The 13,419-nt window shown below is 40.6% G+C and overlaps 1 protein-coding gene across 4 annotated transcripts; it reads right to left on the minus strand.

The window, feature by feature from the left end:
- Positions 1-278: 278 nt before the first annotated feature.
- LOC307265888 (uncharacterized protein) lies at positions 279-3,994 on the minus strand. 4 transcript variants are annotated; one of them, XM_080047717.1, is made up of 7 exons: positions 3,926-3,994; positions 3,093-3,220; positions 2,228-2,956; positions 1,963-2,051; positions 1,581-1,752; positions 1,211-1,305; positions 752-878 (listed from the first exon to the last, which is right to left on the minus strand). In XM_080047717.1, exons 2-7 carry the CDS (start codon positions 3,096-3,098, stop codon positions 875-877), a joined length of 1,095 nt encoding a protein of 364 aa, XP_079903843.1. In that variant the 5' UTR covers positions 3,099-3,220; positions 3,926-3,994; the 3' UTR covers positions 752-874. The 4 variants fall into 4 exon arrangements, with proteins under 4 accessions (XP_079903845.1, XP_079903844.1, XP_079903842.1 ...); XM_080047719.1 differs by lacking the exon at positions 1,211-1,305 and having other exon boundaries at positions 279-878; positions 2,228-2,803; XM_080047718.1 differs by lacking the exon at positions 1,211-1,305 and having other exon boundaries at positions 279-878; positions 2,228-2,854.
- Between the last annotated feature and the right edge of the window lie 9,425 nt (positions 3,995-13,419).

Consider the following 13,419-nt stretch of genomic DNA (forward strand, 5'->3'; position numbering starts at 1 on the left):
CAGGTTACTGTAGCGCTATCTCATCTCTGGATCAGTTTCATTGCTTTATGTTCATCATGACTAGTTTATTAGTTTATGTTCCTTCTGTACATTTGTGCAAGGTTTCCATACGTGCTGATTTAAATGTTCTATGTGTATTTTATATGTCTCTGAAAGAGATGTTTCTCCTGTTACTGTCACACAGTTTCAAACTGTTGGCTCTGTTCTTCCTAAAGCTCTCTTAAAAAATAAACAATGAAACTTTGGACCAGATTTCTGAACGACCATTTTATTGAGGAATCACTTATGTTTAAAAAACAACAACAACCTTATGCTCATCTCATAGACTTCTTTTAGAAAATATAGGTAAATGTATAATTTTCAGTTAGTAGCAATTTAGTAATATAGAAAACACTGTACACAATAAATACAGTAGCATTAATGCTGACAAAGAAAGTTGTGTGTGACAATGGTTAGTTGTTTGGTAAAGGAAGTAGTTTGAGTTTATAGTAACATTTTATGAAATTAGCTCAGCTCATGTCATTAATACTACATCACATAATAAGGCACTCATTTGTTCAATTTTAGGTACTGTGATATAAACACATTAGACACGTTAAGTTCCTGCAAGATAAAGCCTATAGATGGTGTGTGAGAAAAATATGCATTCACAACAACACATTCACACACATGTGCCCTTGCTGTGTTGCTTTATGCCCTGTAGGAGAAATAGTGTGTTCCTATGGAAGCGTCTCCACGTTGGCGTAGGTGAGGAGAACATCGTGCAGGATGTTGATCCTGTCGATCTGGTTGAGCTCTCTGATGCGGTGTCGGAACTCAAACAGTGGGATGTTGTTCACTGCCACCCTGAACATCTCATGAGTGCACAGGATCTTCATCTGGAACAGAGCAGAATACTGATAAAGCACTTCCATAAAGACCAAATGAAAAATTATCTACAGTATATAATATTTTATAGTCATTCTGCTGGCCAAAACCAACATACTGGAGCCCCACAAATGACTGTAGGTAATATGTCTAGTTTATTTAAGACGATTTCATGTGAGTTTAAGATGCTGAAAATTAAACTTTTCTTATTGAAGGATACAAAGTAAGATTTATGGAAAAGTGTAGGAACATTGTTGATATTGCTGTCAGTAAACAGACAAAGAGACTGTGTGACAGGATTACCTCCTCACATTATGTTTAACAACATGAGACCCCCACTGACCTCCAGTAGCCTCCCTGTAGTGCAGCAGTTCCCTTATCTAGGACCAGCCTGCACAAACGACTTTCCAACCCTTTCCATCTTTTCCCAGCGTTAGCCTGACGTTAACCATGAGAAAGTGACCTGGAGTCAGTTAAAGGCACCATGTGTAGCTTTTTAAAACATCAACATATCATTGTAAAACTCTAACCACAAACACATGGGACCCTGGTTAAAAACGATAAGTAGCTTCTGTTCATGTATTAAGACCCTTTACTAAGTTTACTTCAGGTGAACAAATTTCCCTGAATGAATTTGGAAATGATTTTTTGAAGATAATATGCTACACATAGTATCTTTAAGCGCCTGCCTGATTCCTTGTTTGTACGCTCACCTCAAATGGGCTCCCAAGAGCGAAGGGGAAGGGTCCCTTCAAGTCTCTCTCCTCTGGGCCCCAGCGCTCACCCAGTTTGTGGTTTCGTACCAGCACCTGCTTGCCCCCCTCGTTAAAGCGCGGGTTGATGTGAAAGGCAATATCATTGCCTCTCAGAAAGTTCACCGTGAACCTGTGGAAGACCAGAACTGTATGACTATCAATGACACTGTATTGTCGCTCTTGTGTTCAGTTTGTCTTTGTTTCACCAATGGGTCAGTAGTGTTTATTTTTTAGGCCTACAGTATGCACAATATAAATACTATGAACTTAAGACAATATGGAGAAAAAAAACTTATATATAAGAAAAATAAGGGTTTCTAAAAGCCTAAATATAACTTACATTTTAGCATTAGGTTTGACATGGCCCAATATGGTCATCATCATCTTATCATAGATTCCTCTGGTCAGGTTCAGGTTGAATGGTACACTCTATACATCAAGAATAAGAGAATAACATTTAAACAACCTGAGGTGTAAAGCAGGCAGTGCTCAATCATTGTTTGCATCTATCCTTTAAAGTCTATTTTAAGTCTCTGTCTTTCCTGTACATTAGCATAAAAGACAGTTAGAAACATGCCAATCAGATTATTTTTCGTTTGACTCACGAGAGGTCCAGATGTGGGTGGTTGCCAGTGTGAAGGCACCATAGCCGGACCTTGCCCAGGCCATCCTGACTGTCCTGGGTTATAAGGCCAGCCAGGGTGGCCCGCCCACCCTGGCTGGCGGGAAGCGGGAGCAGGTGCAGGGACTGGGGCTGGAGTTGGATTTGGGGCTGGTCCTGGTCCTGGGACTGGAGCTTGAATTGGAGCTGCTGGCTGCTGGGGAGGCTGGTACTGGGAGCCTGGAGGCTGCTGGGGAGGCTGGTACTGGGAGCCTGGAGGCTGCTGGGGAGGCTGGTACTGGGAGCCTGGAGGCTGCTGGGGAGGCTGGTACTGGGAGCCTGCTGGCCAGCAAGGTTGGCAGGGAGTTGGATATTGACCTGTAGCTGGGTATTGACCTGGAGCTGGCATTGTGGCTTGACCTGGTGCTGTAGTGGGCCCAGAGTATGGAGCTGGTTGTGTCCCGGGCCAGCATGGTGTGCCCGGCTGGCCGGTCCAGCAAGGTGCAGGCTGGGTGGGCTGCCCTTGCCATGCAGGGAACCCAGCCTCCGATGGCGCCAGGCTGGGCCAGAGACTGTTAGCCTGTGGGGCAGAACCAGAGGACGGGCAGCCGCCACACAGAGCATCAGCATGCTGAGAGGGAGCGGCAGAGGGGAGATGTGGAGAGAGAGAAGGGTCAGGGGCCAGGACCGACAGGTGGGGAAGAGAGAGGGTTGATAGGATGGAGGACACCAACTTGCAGGTGCAAAACACAGCCATTTGACGTAAGCAAAAGTGAAAACGTTTACATTTAGATGGAAATATAAAGAAAAACAGTGATTTGTGTCATTCTCAACACTGTAGGCTTCTGAGAATGTGATAAGTTACTCACGTCCATGCTGCCTGAGCTTTTATGAGCTGCAGAAAGAAGCAATAGTTCTTCAGGTGACCACCAGAGGACTCTACAGCCTGTCCAGATGTCAAAGGATCACCAAACGCTGCACTGATGATGGTCTGCCTCTACATAGATAGACATTGTTAAGTAAAGCTTATTGCCATGGCATGAACTAATTGAATGATGAGCACAGAAAACATCCTGAGTCATGCAAACACATAATGGCATATTGATTCAGGGATTATATCAATGATCTATGGTATGTGCACTAAGAGAAGAAAGTGCAGTAACAATGATTCTCTGGTGTTGTTCTTGTGACTGCAAATTCAATTACTGTTACTAAATACTTTAATTACCTTGCTATGTATGATGCCGGATTTCTTTTTTGTTATTGCCCCTAAGGAAAACAACTAAGCACAACATAAAATGTGTTCCTTCTTATTATTTCCTAATTTGTTTGACTCACAAACTATTATCAATGATTGTGTATTGTTGCAAAAGATTAAATCACATTTGAATACAGTGTACATATCCATCAATTAATGTAAATTTGGGCTTTTCAATGGCTTTAATAACATGACTAATCAACTGACAAAAATCAAACTGATAAGCTACATATAGGATAAATGACATTCTCATACTTGACCCACATGTTTAGTAGATCATTTGTTGTACCGCAGGATATGACCCAATAAATGCATTCTTTTTCTGGTACTATGAAATTATAGGATTGGATACAATTAACCTTTTTGGCTCTGATACAGAGATATACAATTATACAGTATAACATATTTTATAGGCTGCAGCTGAAAAGATAGACTACAACTTACCTTTTCTCGTCTTCGGTGCTCAGGTGCACACAGGAGTGTGCTACAAGCCGGATTAGTTCAAGTAAATCAGTTAGCGTGTAACCAGCCACATCGAAACACTGTTTTATAGCCCACCACTTGGCCACTCCTCACCTCATTACTCCAGTCAGAAGAAAATGACACACCCTCACATGTCAGAAGATATATGTACGTCAAATGTATATGTAAGTGCTTTTATTTTTAAATATGGAACTCAATTCTGTTTTGTTAATGTGTTATTTATTTCCTTTATAGCCACAGGAGAATGCATTCCCAAAACTCAGTTCATTCTGAAAAACTAAGGGAAAGAAACCGAAAAAGACTACGTATGTGAGTCAAATAGTCGAATGCTACTGTAGGATGGAAACAAAATAAAAACATTGGAAATATACAGACTAAATTTAAGGTGAGATCCTCCCCCAGATGATATTCCCTTTCTTCACCTTAACTAGATCTCCAGACAGAATATTGACGTATTTGTATGCTGAAGTGGATGACATTCCGATGACTTTGCAAAACTCATGCCATATCTTATCTGGTCCACACACAGGAAAGCAAAACAGGAGGTTTGAATGACTGGCATTGATAGCTGAAAGGTCAGACAATAGCCTACTGTTTGGTTCCTCCTTGGGATAAATTGCTTGGTTTGATTGGGTTATCAATGGAAGCGTTCACACTTTAAATTCCTCTGGCCGAGGCTTACTGTCATGTCCTGGCCTCTTTCAACAACAACAACAACATTGGCATCTTCCAATGTTGAAGTATTCTGGTGCTTTTGGTATCACTAAACACGAACCAAATACATCTCGACATAATGATCCATTTAATCTCCATGGCAGCGACTTCATCACAACAAATGAAACTCACACAGCCCATGTGGACCCACACAGTTCCACCAGTTGTTCTCACACCATTATTAGATTAGCCATCATCTGACCTGAAATTGCAGACCCTCTTAGAATGCTAAAATGTAATCCTCCAAGAATTCAGTGCCTGACAGTCATTCAATGTGTCTTAAATTTCAAACTGTGGACAAAGGGAATGAAAAGCACCTTTTATATACAGTATAGCCTACTGTATAACCTGTACAATTCACTGGCACTCTTGCTGTCAATCTTGACCTTTTTATTTTCACGTAAATATTGTAGGGGAAACCTATCCATCTGATCCATGATATGGTCTTGTCTTTTCAGGCAAAAATGTACTTTCATGCAAACCATTCCCTAAATCAATGTATTGTATTTAGTCCATCTACAGTCCATTTTATTTCACATTGAGTGCTTATTCTGTCCACTGCATTTCTTTAGAGCCAGTAGTTAGCTGTTTGCTGTTAGCACCTTTGTGTTAGTGGGTGGCCTGACTGTGTGTGACTAGCGGGTTATTGCATCATAAACAGTTAAACCACACTGCTTCAAATCTCTAGTAATCTCTTTAAAAAGGTGCTTTGAAGAACTTTTAAATATTTCTGAAACAGTCTAATTGTTATCATCAGTGCAAAGAATGCTAAGTATTTTTATATAGTTTTTTGTCCAGGTACCTCATCAACCCTGGAACAACAGCTGGGGTAGTGAAAACAGTACCGTTTTTGTCCAAATGGGGGTGCAGGAATTAAAACAAACGGAAAGTTCCTCGGAGGACCTTTACATTCATTTTATTCACCTCACACCTTTTCACTTTTGCATAGGCCTACAGTAGTTTGTTAACATGTTTACAGTGGCTAATAGAAACCACAGTGCATTGCTAACTTCGAAGTTAGCATTTATCTTTATCAACACAAATGTGCATGAAATTTGGTGTTGCGGTGTTACATAACAGATACTGTAAATCTAAAGCATGTCAAATGAAGCAATAGTAGCAATAGAAATGAGCTATTATGGGTTACGGAGTGATAAACCATGGAGAATCTCTAATGTTGTGGCCCTCTTCTGCTGTATTTTTGAGAGGTCTGACTCATCAAATCAGTGGAATGAGCCTGCATTTCTGCTAGCACTCAGTAAAACACCACATTAACTGGCTAATACTGTACAATAAAAAGGCACATGTGCTCTCTCTCACACACACATACGCACACACACATGCTCATTAATTGTTCATGAGTGTATGAGACCCAGTAGCCTCACCCCAGGAAGCCAGCTGTGGCTCACTGGGCCACACATTAGGCAAGTGAAGGGTGCGGCCATGTTTGACAATTTGCAAACTTGTTGCCTCTGGCTTTGTGTGTGTGTGTGTGTGTGTGTGTGTGTGTGGCACCACTCATATCTGTTAATCTGAGCATCTGGGTTGATTAGATCCTATATAATGTCTCATCATCTTTTCTAAGCCGTACAAGGAAAATTGTGTTGTTCTTTTATTGTTTATACCTTTTTTTTAAAAGTTGCTCCCAGAATGAAAGGATAAACTGATGAATGTTTATCATTTGCTCATGGACACTACACAGACTGGTGTGTATTACAGCAAATAGAGAAACAGCAGCAGTAATGATGCAGTTGTCAGCATATTGATAAATGAAACCATTACCAGTAAATCAAATAAGATTGATGTTTTACTCTTGACATTTTAAACAGCGCCTGACATACTTTTCCTCTAGCTGTACAGAGTATTTGAATGTCTTTCAGATAATTAGTTTGGTTTTCAAGCCCACATATTTACTGTTTTGATTCAGTCTCACCGCTCGCAACTATAGAGCCAGATGTTTTCCTCAGGAGTTGATGGAAACCAAAACAGAGCAAAGCTTCGATTAAATGTCGAATTTAAGTGACCAGGAACACAACTCCATATAATTATTAATTATTAAACCTTGGACCTGGTATGATATTGTGTCTTACTCCAGAACACATTTACAGGAATAACTATTGCTTAGAAAAATGCTTAAACTCTGGTCTGAGTAAGGAAGTGTGTCTCTTGTACTCACTTGATACCTGCATATGGGCTCCACTACATCAGATAGTCAAGGCCTTACCCTTTTTGAGAAAGGCAGGCTTTATTGCTATTGGCAGCTTAATCCCTTAATCAATATACTGCATTGACAAAATTACTTATTTATGAAGGGTCTACTAAATTGAATTGTAAATGAAATAAAGTAAATCATCGAATTTTCATCGTCTCAATCACAGTGACCAGGCTTCAGACAGACATAAAATTGAGAGAGGATGGCAGGGAATTGTTTTTCTTGGGCTGCATATTGTCAGAGGAGATTTCTTGCCAAGAAACAATCCAGAACATTTGGTTCATGGTAAGTCTCCAGGTTGGCCTGCAGGCCTGTCAAGAGCTGGAACTGGCAACACTTCCCTAAACCCATTTATGCTCCCAACCCAATCTGTTCTTATTGAATAACGTGATAAAAAAGTTGCAATAAAAAGAAATCATACAAATATAGCTCAAGTGATTTAAACCAGAGATATTACAGTGCTTAATTTGAGTGGATGTTTACCATGTGGTCATGACACTGTCTGATGGGAGAGGCAGGGATGATGTCACTAGTAGGAAATCTCCTTTTGTACTTTCAACCAATGAGTGAGTTGAGTGGAAAAGAGGCAACCGCGAGGCACACTGCTGTTAGGCAGAAGAGAGCATTCTGGCAGGAGCAGGGATTTCAAAAGTGACAGCGGTGGCATTAGCATCGGATAAGCTCTGGGCCTTGATCCAATACTCCTAAATTGCAACCTTCTTATTCCCCCTTTTTCCAAATTTTCCCTCCTCATCAACACTTCTTTTCCTCTTTAAAATGCAATAAGAAGTTGAATGGAGTAAAGAATAATAATTTAAAAAAATTATGGTGTTTTTCAATAACCTATGGCTGTGTGTCTAAACCTTTTATACACTATCTATAGTCTAAACACGGTTTTGTGCTCTCACGGAACACATGAAAAAGAGAGATAAAATGAAAAAGAGTATGTGAGGGAGACGGTAGCAAAGAAAATAGTTTCAGTTGCCAGGGGATAGCAGCACGTTTTTGCGCTTTGTTTATATTCACGCTAAATTTTGGTCCTGGCTTCCACCGCAAGGATTCTGTGAATTTGAAGCAAATGTAATGAAAAAAATCTCTCTCCAAACTGACCTCAAAAGTTGGCAGCCGTGCTTGATGTGTTAAAATCAACAGCTACAACGATTAATCGACGAATCGATTATTAAAATAATCGCCAACTATTTTGATAATTGATTAATCGTTTAGTAATTTCTGAATAAAAAAATTTCAATTTCTCTGATTTCAGCTTCTCAAATGTGAATATTTTCTGGTTTCTTTAATCCTATTATGACAGTAAACTGAAATATCTGTGCGTTTTGGACATAACAATACATTTGAGGACGTCAACATGGGCTTTGGAAAATTTATCAACATTTTTCACCATTTTCTGACATTTTACGGACCAAAACACTAATCGATTAATAATCGATTAATCGAGAAAATAATCAACAGATTAATCGATTATCAAAATAATCGTTAGCTGCAGCCCTCGATATGAGATAAAATTACTACCACAAAGTGGTTCATTATTTACCCAGAGATGTTGTTGTTAGCTTATGTTTCAAAAATAACCAGCTGCCACTAATACAATTTACAGTTTGGATGCACCAAAGTAACCTGAGTGCTCCCACAATCCACCACTAGATGGAGATGTCAAATTCTCACAGGGGTCAGAAAACATGTGGTAAATACTCCTTGTACTCCTTCAGTTTTACATCTATGGATATTTCTCCTAAGCTGACTCCTTCACACACATCATAACCAAAAATAGTGCATGACATGACTGTGGCAAAAATCAGCACACAGATTAGATGAAGCACTCATTCAAGTGATATTTCACCCAAATGTGTTAATGTTTTGAGTCTCCGAAGAGGTATACTGTAGTCTTGAAAAATGTCTGTAAAAAATCAGCCACTCCAAAGCATTGAATGATTTTTTTAAATGACACTTTTACTGGGCTCAATCACATTACTAAAATGCATTGCCAGCTCCCCCACTCCCCCAAATGTGACTATATAAGAAGGATAAATGTGGCTGTCTGTAAAGCCCATAATAAGTGTAGCCTGGAATAGTCCTGAGCTGAAGGAGTGTTCCCACTGCTTAACGTCTGGGCTCGTATTTCCCAAGGGGATTTATGGGTGGTAGGAAGGCCGCCTGGGAGACAGAACAGGCGTGGACAGTATCATCATTAGATGACAAAATTATTGGAGCAAAGGAAAGCTCTAGAAGTGAGGAAGAGTGCCTGGGCTTCCAAAGGGCATGCTTACGTGTTGGGAGCATCCATCTAGATGGTTAGACATATGTTGTGAATATGTGCAGTGCGAGCAGGAATGCATTTCTGATTCACTATGTAGGTGAGACGTTGTCAGATTTAAAGTCTCCACCTGTACACCAGCTGGTAGGAGAGAGACAATGGAAGATGTATCCTTGCAAGCAATCGACTGGTGAGTGTTATCGGACAGATGGGCCTAAGGGAAGATGGTGAAAGGGGAGGCCATGTGGTAACAGGTCCTTAATTGATCCTTATGTTTAACAACAACACAAAGAGCTAGACCTTGGCATAATAATGGATACTCAGCTCCCTGCCTCCTCTCGTATTCTCTCCCCCAGTTAACCAGACAGTCAGACGTAAGGACTTTCCTGTCACAGTGGGAGACATTGACTTGTGCCCTTGTACATATACTTACTGTAGTCTGGGGTAGAGCCCTGCGCGACAAAACGGCCGTCAGAAACCAAGACGGGAGATCAAGGGTGCGGTGACACTGTCAGAGCTGGCAGAGGCTGTCAAACTGTGTGTATCCCCAATGCTCTGGAGCTACTGGCTTCCCTTGAAAAACACTTCCATGTACACTCATGCCTGAGACACTCTTTGGAAGCAGAAACATGTCAACTTGATACAGTTATGCACTTGAAAGGATGATGCTCAGTTTTTGTCAGAAGCAACAAATCAGTTAAAGGTGCTGTAAGCGGAATGGTTCTTTTAGCTAACTTCCTGTCAGTTACTGCAGTTAGCAGTCCCTTCGCTCGTCCCTACGTCACCACATTAATGCACTGCGGTCTTCAAGCAGCAAGTTATTTAGCATCATCTCAGTTCCATAAGTGTGATAAAACATGATAAAAACCATCAAAACAGACATTGGGAAGGACTTTTACCTGCTCCGCCATTGTAGGCGCATTTACATTCACCCATCTGTCGCTCTGGCGTGCACCGGCAGTGAGACCATGAGTGAGACATGTATCGGTTTGTAGCGTTCTATTTTATGATTGGACATACATTTCGGGATCCTCCAATAAGTTTATGACGAAGACGCCCTTTCCCGAGTCGCGTGGGAGGCTTGGCCCCCGTTCACAACTGCTTGCAGTTCTAGTTTTATATTATAGTTTACATAATGAAAGCTTCATTACCACATTTTGAAACACGTCCTTTAAGAGTGTATCTGCGTGCATGTTGCAAATTCTTTAGTTGATATCACCAGCGAATCTGGTGCCAGAAACTATTCCCGCATAAAACTGGTAAACATTGCAAAGAGACTGGAATGAAAGGGGAGTTAATGGGCGCCCTGTGGCAAAATGTTTCCCTTTCCTATTAAGACAGTTTAGCTAATTTCAGAGGTTTAACTGTTGTTTTCTATGTAAGTGGTTGCCAACTCTTTTTATCTGATGCACACCCACAGCCCACAACTGGACTTTTATTATTTTCATTTGAGTCTATTACTTATAACTAGCCTATTTTAACCATATACCTATATTTGTTCACTTTTACATTTATTTATTACTTTTTGGCTTTTTCAAAATGTATCCAATAGGCCTACATTAAGCTAATAATTGTAACTGCTTATTCATTATCAATGCAAACCATTTCTGCATTGCTTATATAAAAGCAATAGTTAGCAGCAGTAGCCTAATTTAAATAGTTATCTGATTTTGGCTAACCCTAACCCACTATTTCAACCATGTATTCACTGCTTCTACAATTGTCCATATTGCCTTTTCTACTAAAGATTTTCATCCATCATTTTTAATTTGAATCATTCCTTTATCACTTTTAGCTGTGCTAGCTCCTTCAACTAGCCTTTTTATCCATCAATTAGCCTAACGCTACAAGCCAATGGCCTAATTTGAGCAATTTGTTTGATGGATATTTTCAGGCAACATTAACATTAAAGGGTAATTAAACCCCCCCTAGTTTGGCCTGGACTGCCTCCTCCCTGAAATTCAAAAAGTGCATCAACTTGGATGGTGCTGGGAGGGGGGCTAAGACAGTAAAGGCACACCCTACAGCTCAGTATTTCATCCTGCCTGCCAGTGTTGCCATGTCAGATTTTTACAAGCGACTTTGTGCTTGTTCATAAAGCACAGTCACTTGCATGGGCTTGCTGCCCCTGCATTAAAATATTATATATTGTTGCCCATGCATTAAATGATTATATATTATTGGCATATGTTACATAATGATTCCATGGTAAACGTATGCTGTGTGATGATATAATGTTGGTTCTTGTTTTACTTTGTTAGGTAAAAAGCGAAATGTTGCAAGTTCCATTTTTGGAATGGTTAAAATCATAATAACTGATCAGTTCTGTTTTTGAAGATGATGGGCATCATGTTAAGTATAATGATGAGATGGTATTGATTTATTACACTACATTTTTAGCCTCTTTACATCCATTTCACACAGCATAGCCTATAATACAGTTAATAGGCATAGAAACATTCTTGGAACTTTTCTGTTTATTGAAAATAATAGGCTACTATAAAACAAATATCCTTTTATATTTAGTAGCCTTTAAGTAGGCTATTTGTACAATTTAGGCTACATTAAATAGGTCGTTGTGAATGTTTTGGGAGTAGTTGTTACACCACAGCTTATTCAGACTTCACTTTGGACTAACACCAAAAGCGACATAGCCTATATTTTAACCACAACCATTTTAGCTTACAATCTTTTCAACACGTGTATCCAGTATGTTTTAGCTAGCATACACATTTGAACCCTTTATGAATTCCTTTTAGGTGCTAAATATTCAACCATTGTTGAAAAAACCAACAATTTATCAATTAGTTTTAGCTAGGCCTACCTATTACATCCATTAATTACCTTTAAGTTAAGTGTTCTCTGCTTGTTCTCTAACTATAGTTTTCAGCCATTCCCAATCAGGTGTGTTTAATTCAGTAGGCTATCTGTAGATAAAGAGCGAACGTTCAGTGCTGGACAGTACATTCTCTCAGATGTGATTCCCCAGGGAAAACGTCTGTATTACAAATGTAGGTGAGGGTCTCACTGAATCATTATAGGCTACATGGTCCTCGTGTCTTGTGTCTGGAAGACGTCCTCGCTGCTGCACACAGGTGCTCTACAAATCCACAGCTCTCCGCCCTCTCCGCCGCCACACACTGCGCTCATTCGCTCTCCCTCAACAGCCCGGATGTAGCGCACAGTCAGAACCGCACAGTGCTCGTCTCACTGATAATAACATGGCGCTGGCAGACACATAACGGTGCCCACCATAATATTAATATCCACAATAATAGACCAAAATAAGCGACGGGACATGTGAGCTCTTCGACCCCCAAGACAAGCAGGTAGGTGTGCAGCATTTTATTCGACAAACGCGCTCTGACGATGCGATTTGGTTTGAAAAAAAAAATGTGGCTGCTGCCGCTTCTTGCTGTGGGCAAAAAAAGCCGCTGTGGAAAGGCGAAATGCTCGTCAAAGGGTTTATTTTGAATGTCTATCTCTCCGTCCGAGGGCCTAATGCCTCGTACTGAAACAGCAGTGTCATTCAGGGCAGGGTTGAGTGGCTGCTTACGAAGCACCCGTGCAGAAATAAATCTGTCATTTTGTAGCGCGTGTTGTCATGGCTGTCAGGCTTGCCGTGCGTCGACCGCTGTCCTTGGTATTGAACTGGGTGGGCATCACACCTATGCATGTTGCTGACATATTCTGAAGGCCTGATCATGCCCTGTTTTCTTAAATGATGTCATTGTGACTTAAACGAGGAAGAATTGTTGTCGATCGTTGGTGTTCGGTGGGGGTGGGGGGCATCACTGTTATGCACCTACAGCCTCAATAATCTAGCAGGGGCTCAGTTTGGTGCCCAATGGTGAGTCTAAAGCCTGAAGCTTTAGCTCTCATGTTGTTATATCTATTTCCCATTACACCATTATATGTTTTTATTTTATTTTAGCACTACTCATTATTTATGGCAATGAAGTGATGATGACAGTGCAAGACATTCATTTGCACTGCCCTTCTCTCTCTCTCTCTCTCTCTCTCTCTCTCTCTTGCAGCCGACCATAGTGTGTCTGTGTGTGTGCTCAGTGCTAATGTAGGCCAGGTAAGGGCAGGAACAGATGGCTTGTTTTCAAGTTCAACGTGGCTCTCAGATTAGAATGTTTTGATGAAATTAAAAGTGGTGGCTATAGGCCCCTCTGAGCTGGGGTTCCCCTCCTAAGCTCATAATCATCCTAACAGCAACAGTATTTATAGGGTTAATAATAACATGTAGCA

Source organism: Ammodytes marinus (assembly GCF_949987685.1).
Source record: "Ammodytes marinus genome assembly, chromosome: 19".
NCBI lineage: Eukaryota > Metazoa > Chordata > Actinopteri > Uranoscopiformes > Ammodytidae > Ammodytes > Ammodytes marinus.

What these genes read in the sequence shown, in the direction of transcription:
- LOC307265888 (XM_080047716.1), bottom strand. An exon ending in CACCCACATCTGGACCTCTC is followed by an intron (nt 2,052 to 2,227) that starts GTGAGTCAAACG and finishes CTTGATGTATAG; the next exon opens with AGTGTACCATTCAACCTGAA. An exon ending in GTCAAACCTAATGCTAAAAT is followed by an intron (nt 1,753 to 1,962) that starts GTAAGTTATATT and finishes GGTCTTCCACAG; the next exon opens with GTTCACGGTGAACTTTCTGA.